This window comes from Lissotriton helveticus, chromosome 6 (assembly GCF_964261635.1).
Source record: "Lissotriton helveticus chromosome 6, aLisHel1.1, whole genome shotgun sequence".
NCBI classification, from domain to species: domain Eukaryota; kingdom Metazoa; phylum Chordata; class Amphibia; order Caudata; family Salamandridae; genus Lissotriton; species Lissotriton helveticus.
Genome location: NC_136067.1, coordinates 2094174495 through 2094194854, shown reverse-complemented (window position 1 = coordinate 2094194854; position 20360 = coordinate 2094174495). Strand labels below are relative to the sequence as shown.

General features: G+C 43.0%; 1 protein-coding gene across 1 annotated transcript in view; it reads left to right on the top strand.

The window, feature by feature from the left end:
• Positions 1-17947, top strand: part of LOC144764031 (omwaprin-c-like) — a 72538-nt gene extending 54591 nt beyond the window's left edge. Inside the window, exon 3 of the mRNA XM_078650170.1 lies at positions 17613-17947. Coding sequence (XP_078506296.1) covers positions 17613-17689 — 77 coding nt within the window. The 3' untranslated portion in view covers positions 17690-17947. The remainder of the gene's footprint in view (positions 1-17612) is intronic.
• The last annotated feature ends 2413 nt before the right edge of the window (positions 17948-20360 follow it).

Here is a 20360-nt window from a genome sequence, read left to right as displayed (position 1 = left end):
ATGAGGCTAGAGGCAAAAGTACATGCAGTAAACTTATTTAGGGCACAGTAAATTAGCACAATATTCATTGAGCCCTAGGGGCGTACCAAACCATATATTAAGAAAGTGGTATAAGAACCACGACTGACATAGATACAAGGCCTAGAGCCTTTAGAACCACTGGGGCCACCAGGAACCACCCAAGGTAGTGACATAGGGGACCCACGGGGGATGCGTGCAGTGTCTAAACACAGCTGCGAATCACCATTAACTTCTATAAGGAAAGTCGCAGTTGGAATTTTAAAGATTAAGAACACTTAGAAAAGGACTTGTCGCAAACACCTTTAGAACTAGGAGGTTCTAGAGTCTCTCACGGGAGCACTGGAGTACTCGAGTTACCTCACCCAGGGAAGCCGGTGCATAGGTGTCTTTTCGTGTGGGGTTTCGTTGTCGATTTCAATGGAGAGCTGCTGCAAAGTGCTGCTGGCGTCCAAGGTGGAAGTGTCCAGGTGGATCCAAGGGTGGATCGGGGATGTGAAGAACCTGAAAGCAGAGGGGACAGAGTCTGGGTCACTTGCCAGTGACCAGAAAGGCAATGAGAAGATGCCCACCGATTTCAGGTGAAGAAGGTGAAGCTTGACTCTTCAGCCACGAGGATCAGGAGGCGTCGAGGATGACCAGGAGCTGGATTTGAGCTGTCCCACGAAGGATGTTGAGTGCTGGCGTGTGGTTTCCGGATTGGACCCAACAAGCCTTGGCAACAGCAACCCACGCAGAAAGCAAAGATTCGCTTCGGTGCGGACCAGCAAGGTTTGATAGACTCGTCTCTTGGTAGGGGATCAGGGCATATCTGGAGCAACGAGGAAAGCCCAAAGGAAAGAAGAGTTACTTTCGTGGGGACCAACCAGTCGATGTACCAGAGATTGCGAAGGGGCCTCAAGCAGAAATGCTAGAAGCGGGATCACAGAACACTCGTGGAGTGTAGGCCCACAATCTTCGGTGCAGATGGTGCTCGGGGCTTAGACTACAAGTAACCCAATGTACAACTTCAAGACAGCTCGGGAAATTGATGCACTTTCAAATGTGCATGATGTCCAGGAGTTCCGGTTCCAAGTCACTCGTGAGGGCTGCAGGTCTCAGCTTTGCTGGGATCTCGTGTCGGCCTCTTAGAAGTCTGGAAGTCCGTGTCTTGAGTCACAAATACTTTGGGGTCCGGCGGGAGCCTCAGAAATGCAGACCTGCAAGATGCTTCTTGGTGCCTGTTTGAACAGGGGAGTCACTCCTTGACCCCAAGGGAGATTCTTCTGTCTTTTAGTCATATAGAATGTTTAAGTTCCAGGATATATGTGGCAGAGTTTCATACAGGTGTAATCTGAAGTCCTAAGGACTGGGATCCCATACTTATACTAAGCATGGGGGTTGGACATACTCTTGGGACGCACCTATGGGAGGATCCAGGGAGGGGGTGGTTACACCCCTTTCCCTTTGTCCAGTTTTGCGCCAGAGCAGGGGCTGATTGCCCCTGCAACCGGTTTTAACTGGGGTATGCACAGGGACACCAAGTGTGTCCCCAGCGCTGTCTGAAAATCATTCTATGAATGCACCAACCCAACCCCAATACACTAAAGTCTGTCTGGGAGGTAGTTACACCTCCCTGTGACAGGAAACTTATTGTCCAGGCCTCCCCTGCTGGTGTTTCGTTGAGCAGCAGGCGGTCAGACTCGTGTCAGTGGCTGCAGATTCCATTTTGTGATGCCAGGGCTCTTTTAAACTATTACCGGTTAAGTAAGTGTGTACATGTCTTCTCCCTCTAGAAGGGTGGAATTCTACCCCCACTGCCAGGACTGGCGGGGGGGGGGGTAGGATTCCAAACTGTTTGACACCAAACAGGAAACATGCAGCCATTCCAAAGTTCAAAATATCAATAAATGTGAATCTTGATTTTTCAAAGGACAGAATAAATCTGTAACGAAAGACGGGGGAGATGTAATGCTTAGATTATATCTACAGTAAACCCAACACAACTGTTTGATTAAAAAGACATATAGCTCAAAAACATATTTCTATCACAATTTTATTTACATATTCATACAGCGATTATTTAGAAGAAAAAAAGGAAGGGAAAGGGGGTGCTCAAGTGAATATGAGGAAAAGAAAGCTCAGGGCACAGGATTCAAGTGATTATGTACAACACAAATTACAATTGAAGGTTGCACAAAAAGCCAAGCCTACCCATACAATTCTATATACATTATTACACAAGGGGCAGGGGAATGGATGGTATAGGCTTCAAAGTAAAAGGGGCGTAATCGTCGACGTTTCGACCCTAGCGCAATATGGGAAATTCGCAACCTCTGCAACGGGTATTCTTCATGACAGTAACGGGTGAGTGGGGGGGTTTGGGGGGTGACCACAGACGTAATGTGGAGGTGTGTCACGCCAATTCAACTGGGCAGGTCACCTCTGGTCGGTGTGCCTGTTCAGTTTCAATTGGGAAGAGACGTTATGGATCGTGTTTCAAAAGGACTGTTTCCGAGTCTTGTTAGAGAACTTGTAGAGGGTCTGTGTGAAAGGAACCACTTTAAATAAGACCTGAGTAGAGTTGGTCCTTTTCCCGGAAATTCACCGGCAATAGTTGTCAATAGCGGGCTGGTAGGCGCTCAAATTCGCAGTTATCGGCCCAACTAGTATCACATGTGGTAGACCTCAATATTCTAAATACGACCTGAAAAAGTGGATCCTCTGCCTGAAAAAATCACCGGCATCGGTTACACGGGTCGCGAGCCGACTGCAAGTAACCGCGACCCGTGTAACCGATGCCGGTGATTTTTTCAGGCAGAGGATCCACTTTTTCAGGTCGTATTTAGAATATTGAGGTCTACCACATGTGATACTAGTTGGGCCGATAACAGCGAATTTGAGCGCCTACCAGCCCGCTATTGACAACTATTGCCGGTGAATTTCCGGGAAAAGGACCAACTCTACTCAGGTCTTATTTAAAGTGGTTCCTTTCACACAGACCCTCTACAAGTTCTCTAACAAGACTCGGAAACGGTCCTTTTGAAACACGATCCATATCGTCTCTTCCCAATTGAAACTGAACAGGCACACCGACCAGAGGTGACCCGCCCAGTTGAATTGGCGTGACACACCTCCACATTACGTCTGTGGTCACCCCCCAAACCCCCCCCCCCACACTCACCCGTTACTGTCCTGAAGAAGACCCGTTGCAGATGTTGCGAATTTCCCATATTGCGCTAGGGTCGAAACGTCGACGATAACGCCCCTTTTACTTTGAAGCCTATACCATCCATTCCCCTGCCCCTTGTGTAATAATGTATATAGAATTGTATGGGTAGGCTTGGCTTTTTGTGCAACCTTCAATTGTAATTTGTGTTGTACATAATCACTTGAATCCTGTGCCCTGAGCTTTCTTTCCCTCTTATTCACTTGAGCACCCCCTTTCCCTTCCTTTTTTTCTTCTAAATAATCGTTGTATGAACATGTAAATAAAATTGTGATAGAAATATGTTTTTGAGCTATATGTCTTTTTAATCAAACAGTTGTGTTGGGTTTACTGTAGATATAATCTAAGCATTACATCTCCCCCGTCTTTCGTTACAGATTTATTCTGTCCTTTGAAAAATCAAGATTCACATTTATTGATATTTTGAGTTTTGTCTAGGACCATCTCTTGTTATATATACCATTACCCAGGTCCTTTGACTTATTCGGTCTACCCCATTGTTTTCAATGATGCCATTCCAAAGTTAGCATTTGCTGCGAGGTTATAATGCACTTAAGAGTATATGGTCTGGCTGCATCACAGAACATCCTCAGAGAATAGGCTCCGAAAGCTGCAGAGGGGTCCTGCTCATGCTTGGGCACCCTCTCACACAAAACTAAGCACTCTGCCTTCAGGATTGATAAGGCCTGCCATAGGAGTGACTGATAGTGTCAGTGATTAAAGGTAGATATTGGTAACCTATATCTTAGTAAGGGGTGCATGCACCCCCGTACCCAGGCTGCAGTAGCAGACCTGTGGTGCCATTTTGGAAAGCTTTCCAGGGGTGGCATAATACATGCTTCAGCCCCTTGTAGGCCTCTGGGGTACCTATGCCCTTGGTACCTAGGGTACCATATACTAGGGACTCACAAGGGTAACCCAGTAACCAATCTAGAGTGTACCTAAAGTACATGCAATCATTTTAGAGAGGAAGCAGCTAGGTTGGGATCCTGAATAGCAGGGCCCCAGTCAGACAAAAGTTGAAAAACTGTGAAACACCAGCAAAAAGTGGGAGTAACCATAGAAAGCTACTTTCCTACAAATAGTTTGGAATTTTCACCTTTCTTTTGCATTCGCCATCTGAGAGGTCTGTGGTCAGTTTGGCTTAGGACGTTAGGCCCAAAATGGTAGGGTCGCAGCTTCTTCAGGGACCAAACCACAGCTAGGGCCTCCCTCCCAATGACCCTCCCATTCTGTTCCTCGGAGAGTAGCATCCTATGTATAAATGCAACAGGTTGGTCCTGGCCCTCATCATTGGTCAGGAAAATGCCCACTCATATCCCTAGCTCAGAGGCATCTGTCTGCACGATGAACTGCCTGATGTAGTCTGGAGCTTTGAGAATTGATGCTGAGCACATTGCCAATTTCAGGATGTCAAAAGCCTTTTGACAACTAACTGTCCAGTTCACTTTCTTTCGCATTTTCTTGGAGGCAGGTTCTGTGAGGGGTGTCCCTATGGAGCCATACCCCTTCACCAACCTCCTGTAATATCCAGTCAAGCAAAGGACTACCCTGACTTAGGTCTGGGTTGTTGGAGTGTCTCAGTCTAGAATTGTCTGGATCATGTGTTGTAAGTGTTCACTTGGCCTCCTCCTACAAGGTGGTCCAAGTATACAACTATACCCTGTCCTATGTGGCACTTGGATGCCTTGATATTCAGGCCGGCAGACTGCAAAGCCTGTAAAACTATAAAACTATCTCCAAGTGGACCAGGTGATCCTGCCAGGAGGCGCTAAAGACAGCAATGTCATCATGATGTGGAGCACTAAAAACCTCCAACCCAGCAAGGAGTTTTTTTATCTAGTAGTTTTACATAGCGTGAACTTGACCCAAAGATATCAGGTGTCAGAGTGCTTTACATGAGCACCAGTTGCTTTACAAAAGGACACATTCAAATTTGGTAGGCACGGGGAGATTAAGTGATTCACCCAGAATCACAGGATGTTGAGCGTCATTTACGAGACTCAAACCCCGTTTCCCAGATTTGAGATCGACCGCCCTAGCCGTTAGGCACCATCCTCGCCTCATAGGTTGATTCACCAACCTCTGGAAGGAGGCAAGAGCATTCTGTACACCAAAGGACACAACACTTAACTGATAATGCCCATCAGGTGTGGAGAATGCTGTTTTCCTTTTGGCTCCAGGGGCCATGCCAATTACCCAGTACCCTGAAGTTAAGTCAAAGGTGCTAAGAAATGTTGCTGTCTCTAACTTAGCTATCATCTCATCAGCCCTGGGTATGGGGTGAGCATCTGTCTTGGTGACAGCATTGATCCCTCTATAGTCCACACAGAACCTCATCTCTCTTTTTCCACCCTGGAGGTGAGGTTTGAGTACTAAGACCACTGGGCTGGCCCAGGGCGTTCAGAGGGCTCAATAACCCCTAATCCCTAACTGCAGCATCTTCCTTACTTCCGCTTTGATGCTCTCCTCAACTTGGTCAGTCTGTTGGTAGATCTTTGTTTTGGCAGGGAATCTATCCCTAGTGTGCACATCATGGGTACACCAGTGTATCTGGCCAGGGGTTAAAGAGAAGGGCCCAGCATACTGTTGCAGAACATGCCTACAGTCAGCCTCCTGTTTGGCAGTAAGGGTTTCGAAGTAGATAACTCCATCAACTGACCCGTATTTTGGACTGTAAGAGAGGAGGTTAGGGAGAGGTTCACTCTCTATCTCCTGATCATGGACACATCAGCCCTGTCACAGAAAAGTTTCAGGCGGTTCACATGGATCATCCTTTTGGTTTATCTGATAGTGCCCAGGTCTACCAAGTAGGTTACCTAACTTTTCTTTTCCAGGACAGGGTAAGGGCCACTCAACTTGTCCTGGAAGGTCCTTGGAGCCGCGGGCTCCAAAACCCATACCTGTTGCACCGGTTGGAACTCCATCAGTGCAGACTTTTGGTCATACCACAGCTTCTGGAGCTGTTTGCTGGCCTAAAAAGTTTAGGATGCCTTTTCCATGTGCTCTGCCATCCTGGAGCAGAGGCCTGGTACATAGGCCACCACATCTTGTTTAGGTTCATAGAGAGGCATCTCCCTACCTTCTTTTAGAAGACCCAGTGGTACTCTCACAGGATGGCCAAACAGACGTTCAAAGGTGGAAAACACCACTCCCTTCAGACGCATTGCTCTGTAGGCAAAGAAGAGGCATGGTAAGAGGACATCCCATCTCCTTTTGAGTTTTTCGGGAGCCCCATAATCATGCCTTTTTAATGTCTTGTTGAATCTCTCAACAAGACCAATGGTTTGTGGGTGATAAGGCGTAGTGAATTTGTAGGTCACTCAACACTCATCCCATATGTGTTTCAGGTATGCAGACTTGAAGTTGGTATCACTGTCTGATACCACTTCATTAGGAAACCCGTGGTAAAGATACCAATGAGGGCATCGGCTACTGCAGGGACTGTATTAATCCTAATGGGAATTGTCTCAAGATACCTGGTAGTATGATCCTCTACCACCATTATAAATGTGTTTCTTGATGCTGTGAGCGTCTCTAGTGGTCCCACTATGTCCACACCAACCCTTCCAAAGGGAACCCTAGCCCTGCTAATGGAATTAAGGGGGCCTTTGAGTGTCAACCTTTTTTGCCACTGGCCTGACAGGTGACACAGGAGCTGACAAACCTCTTCACTTTCTGTGGCATCTGGAGCCAGTAGAAATGGTTGACAAGCCTATTCCAAGTCTTAGTCTGGCCAAGATGGCCAGCTAGGTATATGTCATGGGCCAATATGAGTACTAACTCTCTGTATAGCTAAGGCACTACCACTCTCCGTGTTGCATCGGTTTTGGGTGTCTAGCCTCAGTTTACATTAGTCTCTCCTCCCACTAGGTCCTGTGGGAGCCACTGACATATCGCCTCTCCTGTGCAGCAGCTATCGCAGGCTTTCAAGAGTGGGACAGACCAGCAGTCTAAGGCATAGCTGTTACCTAGAGGGCCCCTCCTGGGCCCAGGAACTCAACCTGTTAAGGTCAAAGTTCCAAAAGCTGAGTTCCCTCTTGGGTTGACAAGTCCTCCCCTAAGGAGAGGGGTCCTGTGATTTCTTCTCTTCAGAACCTGGTCCCCAAGTCTTCTTACCTTTCCTCTCTCTTGGAAGGTTGGGCAACCTTTTCAGGAACCAGCACGTCTTGTTCACCATGTGCTCGGCTTTGTGCTCTGGTCTTTACATGCACTACCACAGGGTTTTCAGCTTGTCTCCAGGTCATTTCCAAAGAGACAGGCAGCTGGAAGCTTTGGAGAGACCGCTGCCTTTTTCAGGCCAGTAACCCTCCCCCACATTTTAAATTAACCATAGCCATGGAATGGGTTGTGGTGACACTGTCAGCATTGGTGACTGAATAGGTTTTTCCAGTCAGGTATTGTCCTTGGGAAATCAGTGTTTCTTTCACCAAAGTGACAAATGTCAAATGTCAAATGTCAAAGGCTTTTATATAGCTTTTATATAACGCAACAATTCACCAAAAGAGGTCTCAGGGCGCTTGGCAAAAAGAAGGCAACAGCCTTGAGAGGAGAGAAAATGGCCGTGAGGGGAATTGCTTAGGGAAGAGCCAGGTATTCAGACTCCTGCGGAACGCTTGGTGGTTAGAGAGAGACAACAGATGAGAGGGCAGCTTGTTCCAAAGTTGCGGTGCCAGGTAGGAGAAAGCCCTACATCCATTTCTGGAGGTACGCGCCTTCGGCTGGGAAAGAAGGGACTTCGAGCTAGAACGCAGAGTTCTGGACGGTCTATACCAGACTAGTTTTTTTGCCAGGTAAGAAGGGCCTGTACCATAGAGGAGTTTCTGAGTAAGACTTAGGATTTTAAATTGACATCTTTGGTGCACGGGGAGCCAGTGCAATTCTTTTAGACTAGGTGCAGAAGCAGACCTCGGCGGTAGTCCCAGTACCAATCGGGCGGGCGCATTCTGTAGTATTTGAAGTTTGGTAAGCACACACTCATTGATCGACACAAACATAGCATTTCCATAATCTAGACGGCTTGTGATAAGCCCCTGAACCAGAGGCTTTCTTGCCTCTAAAGGAAGCCTTTTAAAATGTTTGCGCAGTTGTTTAAGTATTCCGTAACAAGTACCAGATACTTGGTTGACATGTGCTTTCATTGAGAGAGCACTGTCAAGCATGAGGCCCAGGTCACGTACCACTTCTTTAGGCTCCGGGCAGGATCCAAGTTCGTGAGGCCACCAATCCTGGGACCAGATGGTTTTGGCCTTGCCAAATAGCAAAATTTCAGTTTTGTTATAATTGAGTTGGAGCTTATTATCACACATCCAGCTGCTAATATGAACCATGCACTGTTTGAACCTAACACAGGTGTCAGAAAACTGAGAACTGCAGGTGATTAACACCTGCGTGTCATCTGCGTACGACACTGTGGAGAAGCCATAAGATTTTATAATATTGGCCAAAGTGGTCAAATATAGGTTGAACAACAGGGGACTAAGAATGGACCCCTGTGGCTCCCCCACAGTGAGAGGGATATTCCTGGATACAATGGAGTTCATTTTGAGATAAGTATAGCGGCCGGCGAGGTAGTCTTCAAACCAGGCTAAGGCGTTGCCCCTGATACCAATCTCCCACAGCCGATGTTTCAGAATGCTGTGGGAGATGGTGTCAAAGGCCGCCGATAGGTCCAACAGGACCAGAATGGCTGACTCCCCTCTATCCAGGGAGAGCTGAATGTTATCTACTATCTCAATCACTGCGGTCTCCATACCATGAGCGGCACGAAAACCTGACTGCGAGGGATCAAACAATGCACGTGTCTCAATGTGGGTGGTAACTCGTTTATTTACTAGATGTTCAAGTACTTTCCCAAAGAATGGTTGAAGAGATATAGGTCTGTAATTGGATAGGGTGGAGGGGTCGCTGTTGGGCTTCTTGAGAATGGGCTTGACCTGGGCTAGCTTCCAACTGCTAGGAATAGAGGCACTCTCAAAGGACTGATTAAAGATGTTAGTCAGCGTGCCGGCCAAAAGCGGGAATATCCCACTACATCTACGTGGGGATAGTAAATCGGTGGGGGAACCCGATTTAATTTTCTTAAGGGCTTCTAACACTTCATCCGAGGTGGTAGACTCGAATTCGGTTAAGGATGGGATAACAGTGGTTTCAGTAGAGACCACAGTCCCTGGAGATGCTGCACCTGACATGGAATCATCCTGATTGGCTGCTGGAAATGAGGAATAGATTGACTTAATTTTGTTATCGAAATAAGAAGATAATGAGTTCACCCACTCTAAGGTGGGGATAAATGCGGAGTGCTCCGCCAGAGGGGTGGTGAACTCCTTCAAGATTTTATGCAGTTCTTTACTCGAATGGGCCGCCTTATTTATTCTCTGCGAAAGGTATGACGTTTTTGCTTTCTTTATGTTTTTTAAATAATTAGAGTGAATGAGTTTATAACTGTCGCGGTTTTCTGGCGTTCTATTTTTCCGCCATTGCCTTTCAGCTGTTCTGCTGATTGCTTTCTCACACTTCAAGCCCTCAGTGAACCAAGGTGAGGCAATGCTCTTAACATTGACTGAAGTTTCAGGGATAATTTCATCAAGAGTGTTTTTAATGGATATATCCAATTGGGTTACCATTAGTTCAATATTCTCATAATTGTTGTTGGGCGGTACGAAGTGAGACAGAAACGCCTCGGAAGTTAGTTTGTGCCAAGGACGTATAAATGCTCTTTCTTTCCGATTGATTGTCCTTGACCCCAGTGGTTTAGGAAATTTAAAATTAACTAAAAAGTGATCAGTCCAAATCATAGGCGTGGGTGATTCACAAGTAAGATTTGCCATGTTAAAATTAAGTCAAGGGAGTGGCCGGCCTGATGAGTAGGGCCGAGTACCCTTTGTATGAGACCCAAAGTTTCCAAGGCGGTTATTAGGTTACAAGAATCAGTGTCATGCGTTAGCTCCGCATGGTGATTGAAATCCCCTAATAGGATAAAATTATGTGATGCTAATATGTCTAAAAGATTGTTGGCAAATTTTGATTTCTCTCCCGGCACCTGTATCACTCAGGGCTTCTACTTTGGGGTATTGCAGGCACTTTTTAAAGTTAGGAGGCCAGGCAGCAAAAGAAGCCAACCCTCTCTCCCCTTCAGAAGCTAGAACACCAGTACTAACTGGAGGTGGACTATGGGCATTTTGTTAGGACAGGCATGAACTCCGGTTTGATGTTCTACCTTCCTACAGGCGTGACACTAGGACTTTAGTGGATCAACATTTTTACCTTTATACCCACTAATAGGCTGGGGGGACATCTGGGGCCCACCCTCCCCACACCCTTCTAATCAAGTTTTTGGGGGCCTTAAGGAGACTCTTGCTTTTTATCTTAAGGGAGATCACCTCCTTTCCCCTGGGGAGGTTTAGTAAACTCTTTTTGTTCTCACTCAGTGGAAGTTTTGGTCACCCTAGTCTTGACCCAATAGTCTACCTCTTTTCACAATTTGTGGGGAGAAATTAGACCTAGGTCCACCAGATAGTGATACAGCTTTTCGTTTGTGTAGTACTTAATGTGTGTTCTTTCATCAACAGATTGTAAAGCCCAACATAGTCATGCACTTTGTAGTCGATGATGTCAACTCAGGACTGGCTCAGGATTTTGTGAGCCCCCTAAATCTAATCCTATACTCCTCAGTTGTGAGTCCAAAGCCCTTTATTAAGGTGCTGTTCGTGAGGTCATAGGACTCAGCATCAGAACCACTAAGGGTCAGAAGTCTGTCCCTGCAGTTTCCAGTGAACAGTTCCCAAAGTAATGTTTGACTTCTTCACTTTTCTCATTCCACAAGCTCTCTCAAAGGCAGTAAACCTTTTGGTGATGTCATCTTCTCATATTTTGGAACTAACCCTTTGGGGATTTTAGGGTCCTAGGATTGCTCTATTTCCCTAATTAGTTTGCTCCCTCCATTGAAGGGAGATATATCCATCTCTGCTCTCTCTTTTTCCAGAGTCAGGAGTCTAGACTTTAGATGTATTCTTTTGGTCAACCTTGCTGGAAGGATGTCCTCTTAATTGAGGTTCCTCAATAATCTCATCAGAACCTGACCCACCTATGTGGGACCTAGGTGCTGTGAGTGCTACCCCTGGAGTCAGGGGCACAGGGACACTGTTGTCCCTATTTAGTGAGGGAGTTTCGGCTTTGTCTTCCACGTCACTAACATCATCATCTTCTGAGTCGGGATCACCTCCTCCAGAAGGGTAGTGTGGTATATGTCTTCTATGTCAATTGTAGTTTTTATTTATTAGTCATTGGAATTGTAGTTCTGTTACATCATATAGATTCTTGTGTATGTAATATGGAATGTATTTGTTTGTGAGTCCTGGTTCTAGTTCAGAGAAGCGGTTGTAGCTGATCTGACTAGATGCCTTTACTTTATTACCAGTGGGTCTTTTACTACTTATTAAATAAATAAGTATTTAACTTTAATTTGTCTCCTCTGCTCATTACAATGGCGACGGTGTTTATTTAATTATTTATTGACCCACTGTGTTGCTGAATCTCCTCAACATCGATTATTACGAAATTAATCAGCACGGACTTACTGCGTGGTTATGCCGGCTATCACAGTCTTTCTGGTTTGAGGAGTTGGGCGTCTTTGCTGAAATTTAAGGTACTGTCGAAATGTTATTATATTTAAGGATTAAAGCGGACAACTCCGCTAGTGGATCGTTTGTCCGTTGGAAACTGCTCACGCTTGCCTCACGCGCAGCTCGCTGGATGTTCTTGCTTCGCGAGCTGGATCTTTGTGACGTTGTACGGAGTCACACGTCTGCGCGTTGGAACGCACAAGCTCTGGTGGAAAGCATCGTTTCACGTTCAGGCTGCACGCAACGTCGCGGCCATTTTGAGTGCATCTTTAAAGATCTGCGTGATTTTACGAAGAAAGTGCTGGCAGAATTGGATTTTAAAGCGTAAACCAAGTTTTTTTTCAGCGAACACAGTGATTCGCTCACTTAAAAGAAAATCATCATTCTGTGCTATTTTGCATTAAATTCTGTGATTTGCACACATCTTATTTCAAGTGCAAGTCGATTCACTATTCATTCTTCGGCGGTACAATCTTACTTTCTGTGATTTGCACACTAAAAAAACAGCTACTTTAACTTTACTACTGTGATTTGCACACTTAATATTGGAAGTGCAAGTCAATTGATATTTCATTTTAAGTATAGTGATATTTTTATTATATTGCTGTTATTTTGTGCATTTTATTATCTTATAAGAACAACTGTGATGTGTGTTTCTTATTGTTATTAATACTAATATTTTATTTCAGATTTAAAAAAAATATATATTGTTTATTGTTCAATATGGCTTCTTCTCAAATTTGCAATCAACCTTCCATATTTCTGGAAATTCCTGGGAAACCAAAATTGCGTTGGAGGAAATGGCTAGAGAATTTTGAAAACTATATTGTTGCAATTGATGCAACAAAGTTCTCTGCAGAAAGGAAAAAAGCTATTCTTTTCAGTTTTCTAGGAACTGCTGCAATTGAAATCTTTAAAAATCTTGAGCCTATTGCAGCACCAAGGGAAGAAGGAGATGTATGGAATGTGTTTAAGGAGGCTGTAGCGAGACTGGAAAAGCAGTTAGAAGATGAACCAAACGTCATGATTGAGAGACATGCTTTTCACAAGAGGAAATAAATGAGTGATGAGTCCGTTGAAGACTACATAGCAGCTTTGAGAGTATTGGCTGCTAATTGTGAGTTTGGGGCATATGTTGATCTTTCTATCAGAGATCAATTTGTGTTTAATTGTTCTTCTAAAAAGGTTCAAGAAAGACTTTTGGCATTCCGCAATCCTACTTTAGCTGAAGTAGTGGATTTGGCAAAAGGTATTGAAAGGTCGATAGAGTCTTCAAAAATTATCGAGGCAGAAACTGTTAAAGCTGCAAATGTATCTTCTATTTGTTCAGTTCAAGCCCGTGGGAAGAATAATTTCAAAATAAGCAGAGAGTCTGGTTTAAGTTGTTTTAGATGTGGTTCTAAAACACATTTAGCGAATTCTTTTGATTGTCCTGCACTTAAAAAGAAATGTAGTAAGTGTGGGAAAAATTGTCATTTTACTTCACTTTGTAGGACTCTTAAAAGAAATATTAATACTAATACCACAGTTAGTTGTGTATCTAATTTTGAAGGTGATATGGAAAAAAGAATTATTACTATTTATGACGATGCATTTAATGACCATATTAGCAGTGTTACTCTTCCTTTTAAGGCTCCTTTAGGGACTGTCTATGTCGGAAAAGTTGGGTTTAAGGCCATGGCTGATTCGGGTTCGCCAGTAACCATTTTATCTGATGTGTTTTTCAATGAAAATTGGAATGGTGTAAAGCTTAAAGTTTCTGACATTAATCCTAAAGCCTTTGGCAATTTTGAAATTAAAATGTTGGGTTTCTTTGAAGATCATTTGAAATTTGAAACTCGCCAAATTTTCAGTAAAATATATGTGGCGATTGATGGAAAAAATATTGTGGGTTGGTTTGATTTGGGTAAGCTAGGTGTAAATTTATATCCAGGTTCTGATCATCCAATCCAGTTAAGAGATATGCCTATAAATAACATTGTATTAGAAAATTCTTTATCTTCCATTCTTCATAAGCATGAGAACGTTTTTGAGGATGTCGTGGGAGAAGTAAAGGGATTTTCCCACAAAATTAAGCTTAAAAAAGGAGCTTTGCCTGTTCAACATAAGGTTCGGATGGTACCTTTGGGAGTGAGAGATAAGCTTAAATTACATCTAGATGATTTATGCTCACAAGGTATTATAGAACCTACTGACAGTTCTGAGTGGGTTTCAGCGATAGTTATCGCTCTTAAAAAAACAAATCAAGACATTAGACTATGTGTGGACCTTCGTTCACTTAACAAAAATATTGTAATTGAAACTTATTCCTTGCCTAGGATACAAGAAATGTTGGCGGCAGTTAATGGTGCAAGATTTTTTTCGATCATTGATCTTAAATCTGCCTATCATCAGGTAACTCTTGTGGAAGATTCAAATGATCTAACAGCCTTTATTACTCCGTTTGGTCTGTACAGGTTTTTGAGGATGCCTTTTGGCCTGGCATCAGCTACCAGTGTGTTTCAGAAGTTGATCGAAAATGTATTTCATGGTCTCAAAGGGGTACAGTCTAGTCAAGACGATATCCTGATATTTGCTAAGACCATTAGTGAGCATAATTCAATTTTGGAAAAGGTTTAAGCACTCTAAACAACAACGGTATGACAGTTAGCAAAGAAAAATGTAAATTTTTGGTCAATGAAGTTAACTATTTGGGTCACAAAATCACTCCTGAAGGGATTTTTCCAAAAGAAGATATCATTAGCAGCCTGGAGAATAGTAGTAAACCAAAATATAAGGATACTTTGCGCTCATTTCTCGGTTTAAGTGAGTATTATGCAAAATTTGTAAAGGGATATGCTTTGGTTGTTGAACCACTTAGACAATTGTTAAAGAAAGGGTCAAAGTTTGTTTGGACAGATGTTCATGATTCAGCTTTTGAAAAGGTTATTAAGCTTATAGCTAAGGCACCTGGACTTAACACTTTTGATCCAGAAGGTAAATCGTTTGTAACTGTTGATGCAAGCACAATTGGTTTGGGAGCGGTGTTCAGACAGATTGTTGAGGGTAGAGAAAGGGTCATTTCTTTTATTTCTAGAGGTATTAGGGGAGCTGAAGTTCACTATAGTACCATCGAAAAGGAGGCTCTAGCCTGTGTGTGGGCTGTGGAAAAGTTTAAGAATTTTTTGTGGGGAAGACCTTTTACTTTAGTGACTGATCACAAGCCACTTGTTAATATGATCGATGGTGTGAGGAGTGGCAAAGCTTCATCAAGATTAGTTAGGCTAATTGCGAGTCTACAGGAGTTCAATTCTGTAATTCAGCACATTCCTGGAGGTAAAAATGTCACTGCAGACTGTTTGTCTAGATTACCTCCAATCAATGATTCTAGTGATGAAATTATGGATCAACATGAATGTGTGGTAGCTTCTATTGATGCTGTAGAGTCTTGCAGTTTTGGCATTGATGAGAAAGAATGGAATTATCATTTAATGAAAGACAGTGTTTTGGTGAAGGTTACATGTTATGTTATTAATAGATGGCCTTCTGTGAAAAAATTAGAATTACCCTTGAGGAGTTTTGCACAAGTTGCTGAGGAATTGTCTATTGAGAATGACATTCTATTAAGACAAGATGTATTTATCCCACCAGCTAGTCTTAGAGCTAGGATCATTCACTTGGCACATTCTGGACATCCTGGTGTGTCTGGAACAAAGAAATTGTTGAAGTGCCATTATTGGTGGCCTGGTTTAGATGCTTCTGTTGAAAGGTTCATTGATAACTGCTCAGTATGCATCAATTCTGATAAGCACTGGAGAGTTGCTACTGAACCACTGTCTATCGCTGATGGTCCCACAGGTCCTTGGCAAAGACTTTCAATTGATTTTTCAGGACCTTTTGAGTGTCTTGGTAGGGAGAAGAGATTTTTAATTGCTTTGATTGATGATTTTTCCAAATGGTTATATTTTTCTTTTGTGGAACATCCCACTACTGATGAAGTTTTTTTTTTTTGGATAACATTTTTAGGATTGAAGGGGCACCGGTCTCCATAATGTCAGATAATGGTGTTCAGTTAATTTAAAGTAAAATGCAAACATTTTTGAATAAGTTTGGCGTATCTGCAGTAAGGGCTCCTCCTTATAGTCCTCGTTCTAATGGTCAAGTAGAGAGGGCAAACAGATTTTTCAAAGAGGGTATTCAAGCTGCTTTTGAAAGCAAACTTGATGTTTTTTGAGTTTTTAAATGAGAAGATATGGAGTTATCATTTGACTCCTAACTCTTGTACAGGAGTTTCTCCTTACTTTTTAATGAGAGGCAGGAAACCAAGGTCTGTGTTTATGCCTTTAATTAATAATGAAAAGAAAAAGGAAGTTAGCTTAGAAGATTCTATTGATAAAGCTAGGAACAGCATAGTTACAGCTCGTTTGTCTGATGAATCTCACCATTGTAAGAACGAAAATGTAGCAATTGGTGATTGGGTGAGAATTGTTAAACCATCTTTTACACCTAAGGGTACGTCAAATTTTTCAGAACCATTTCAAGTTGAAGATGTTACTAACTCTACTGTTCTGCTTAAGGACAGGGGTTGGTGGAGCAAAAGTTCGGTGGTTGTTCTTAAACCAGGTCAGGAACAGTTTTTGGGAAAAATGGGAGATGGTGTTGTTGTCTCATTTAATGATTTTTCTAGTGATTTGTTATTGTCTGGAAATTCTGTTCATTCTAATGACAATTCTGGGAAGTGTTTTAATTCTGACAATGCATGTTTGAATTCTTCTGATCTTGATGCCACTGTTCATGGGGATAATAGTCCTATGAGTTCTTCTGTACAAGATGTTCCTATTTCCCTTAAAAGAAATGTGAAATTGCCTAAAAAATTGGGTGATTATGTTTTAGACTAGTTTTGTTATTTTGTTTTATTTTGTTGGAAAAGATACATGTGGTATATGTCTTCTATGTCTATTGTAGTTTTTATTTATTAGTCATTGGAATTGTAGTTCTGTTACATCATATAGATTCTTGTGTATGTAATATGGAATGTATTTGTTTGTGAGTCCTGGTTCTAGTTCAGAGAAGCGGTTGGAGCTGATCTGACTAGATGCCTTTACTTTAGCACCAGTGGGTCTTTTACTAATTATTAAATAAATAAGTATTTAACTTTAATTTGTCTCCTCCGCTCTTTACAGGTAATCCCTTGCATACTCTGCCATGAGCTCCTGGAGCTTGACCTTGGAGGCACATGACCCCACAGAAATCTTTTTAATTCTACACAGAGACCTTAACTCACCCATCTCTAGATGTAGGTTGTAGTGAGGTCCAGCTCCTCACTCTGTCCTGTTTATCAGTAATTATTTCACTAATAGTGGAAGTCTTTTTACCAGAGGTCTTAGAAACTTCTGAAATACTTTTGTCCCTAACTACAGTAAGTTTTGCTATGTCAACTCTTCAGTTTGGCCTTTTAAAGTAGGATTTTTTATTGCTTAAATATCGTATTGAATGTCATTAAATAATCTAATTTTCTTCTTCATACATTTTGCAACCCCTTGATTCCTTTCTGGTATTTGTTCATACTTATGTTTGTTGGTTCTTATTTTAAGAATACCTAGTTTTCTTAACATGGTAACCAGCATTAGATTACTAAATATGTATTTCTGCTCTTTGTGGTAGTCACCATAGTATCTCCTGATTTGTGTTTAATTCACTTTGAATGATAATTAGTAAGGAAAACTAAAAAAGCCACATATTAGTGTGAATTAAAATAGTTTTGCCTATTTTTTTGTTTGCAGAAATTCCTAACCTAAAGGACCCACTGGCTGCTAAAATCATCAGCTCAGAAGAGAAAAAGGATGAACAACCAAAGTGACCAGGAGCATATCCCCTCTTCAGAGATCATGGCCGCCACAGAGTTGAGATGAAGGGGCATCTTTATCTGCTGTTTGTTTTGTTCCAAAGTTGTTCTTATTCTTAACGGAAGATATTAGGCAAAGAAGAGAAACAATCTTGTGTTCTTGCTGCTCTGTCATGATTGGTAAAAGAAGGGACGGCGTGGTGCCAGAATATTGTGGCTTAAATATGGTTTAGCAAAAATATAATGCCCTAAATATTGTTTACAAAAATATCAGCCACTGCAGTTTTTTGTGTGTTTTTTAAGGCATTTTCACATTACATAACACTTTTGGATGGACAGTTTATTCCAGAACATAACATTGAGATGTGCTGCAATCATTCTCTTAAAGTTTTTTCCGATTGATTCCTTGTTCCGTTGGATAAGCCAGGCATTATTTAGTCCATCAGCGTGAAGAGCTTGTTGTCTAAAGAAAGGTAAAACTTTTGAAAGGAAACTTGCTGAAACTCTACCTGTGCAACCCCTCCACCCCCCAGGATCATACCAAAAGACTTACAAAACATAACGTGTATTTGTAAAGCACACTTATCACCCGTGGGTCTCAAGGCGCTGAATAACAGATGTTCATTGTTACCCAACTCAATGGTACTCATTTTATTGACCTCAGAAGGATGAAAGGCTGAATAGACCCGCTAGGGTTTGAACCTGTGACCATGAGGTCGAACACAGGCCCCTGCAGTGGATGCATTAGTCCACTAAGCCACCGGACCTGGACTAGCAGAGAAATTTGTCCACTCGGCTGGGAAACGGCAGTACATATAGGAATCCAAAGGGGCTGCACACATTTAAGGGTAACTAGGGCCAGAGAGTTGAGTCTATATGGAACTCAATACCCGGGATCTTTACGTAATTAGTTTTCCCCTTTGGATATCAAGTATGCAATGGAGTAAACTCCACCTCTATTACCTGAGTTGCCCAAAAGTCTAAGGAGCGGGCATCGACTTTACCGTGTTCTGTAAACTCCTGGAGGACTGTATCCCAGTGTGTCACTAGTGGACGCCTTCTCAGGCTCAGCTTCTCCTCTCTACGCAATGCACTGCATCTGTGTCTATTTAATGACTTCAGCCCTTCACTGTGTGATCGAAGGGGGCCTGGGAGAGTTCCATCTCAGTGCCACCACTTGCTTGGCCAAGAGCAATGTCAGATCTATGGATCTTATTGTAACTTATTTCCAAGAGACGTTGTGGAGTGGAGAACTAGGTTTGTTCCATGGCTTGAGTAATATCACATTAAATCCCCCTCAAAATGTACTCACCTCCGCACATGTCCAGGACATGTGAAACCAATCAGCCTGTGACATGTGGCATCGAGGACATCTACCTTCGGTAATCGGGTACACAAGGTATAGTCAGTGGGAAGGGGTCAAATATGCTCTCGGTAAGACGTACAATGGAATACCCTTGACATGGACACCCCTGGAGACTCTGGGGCATATTATGAAGACAGGCGATAAAATTATGGCCGCTTTAGCGGCAGAAAACTGCTGCTAGAGCGGCGATAAAAGGCTTGATAATATTCTCTATTGAATTCCGATTGAAGCCCATGTTAGATGTGAAGGACATCTAACCTGAACTTCTATTGGAATACCATAGAGCATATTTGTTTTGCAAAATGTATGTAAATGTATTGCGACTTATATAGCGCACGTATCACCCGAAGGCATCAAGGTGCTTGCCTTGGGAACCCGTCCTGGCTTTTCCCTGTGAGATAACCACTACTGGGTATCCCCAGTGTGAAAGCCAGGCATCCCGCAGCGGGTGGGCCGCCGTAGTGGAGATTAAGCAACTATTGCCCAGAGTTGCAGCGTGGGACCCCATGATTAGAATAGGCACCGAGGCGAGAATTATCGAGTCCGTGGACATTTTGGGCTCAGGACCCTGCCGCGTCAGGAATTGAACCCTGGTCCCGGGCCAGACCTCTGCATCAGGGTCTGCCACTCTAATCAGTGAGCCACACTCCTCTACTATTATCAAGCCCATTATCGCCGTTTTAGCAGCAGTTTTCTGCCGCTAAAGCGGCCATAATTTTATCACCTGTCTTGATAATATGCCCCTCTGTAATGATATTCTATGTCTTTGTCTATGTCTTTCAACTAATTTAAATCATCTAATTTAAATCATTAAATATCTGCCCACGGTATTCCTTCCATTTTCTCTCGGCTGACCCAGTCACCACTGAAGATCATATTTGAAAACTCTCACCCAATGGAGCAGTAGCTTTGTAAATTATTATTTAGGCCACAATATTTACGTTAGATGATATTTTTCATTTCGATATTCTGATGGACACCTCGAAGGGCATCTTCTACATTTGAAACTGCCCTCTTGAAATGCCACTGATGCTCAGGGCCGAGGTATGGGCACCTCAACGGGTTGCCAAAAACTGGCAGCGACATTATTTGGTTGTAATCCTGTAGAAAACTATCAATGAGCAGCCCCTGCTTCTTCTGGACAATGATTGCTGCTGCCTCAAATCAAAACATTCCTAAAATAAAGCATGTATTTCTCTCTCCCTCGCCTCTCAAATTCTTCCTCCCTCATCTCCTCTTTGATTGCACCACTCCACCAATCCCTATGGACCTAATTTATGAAAAGTGACGCATTGCTGCGAGAAAACAGCGATGCGTCAC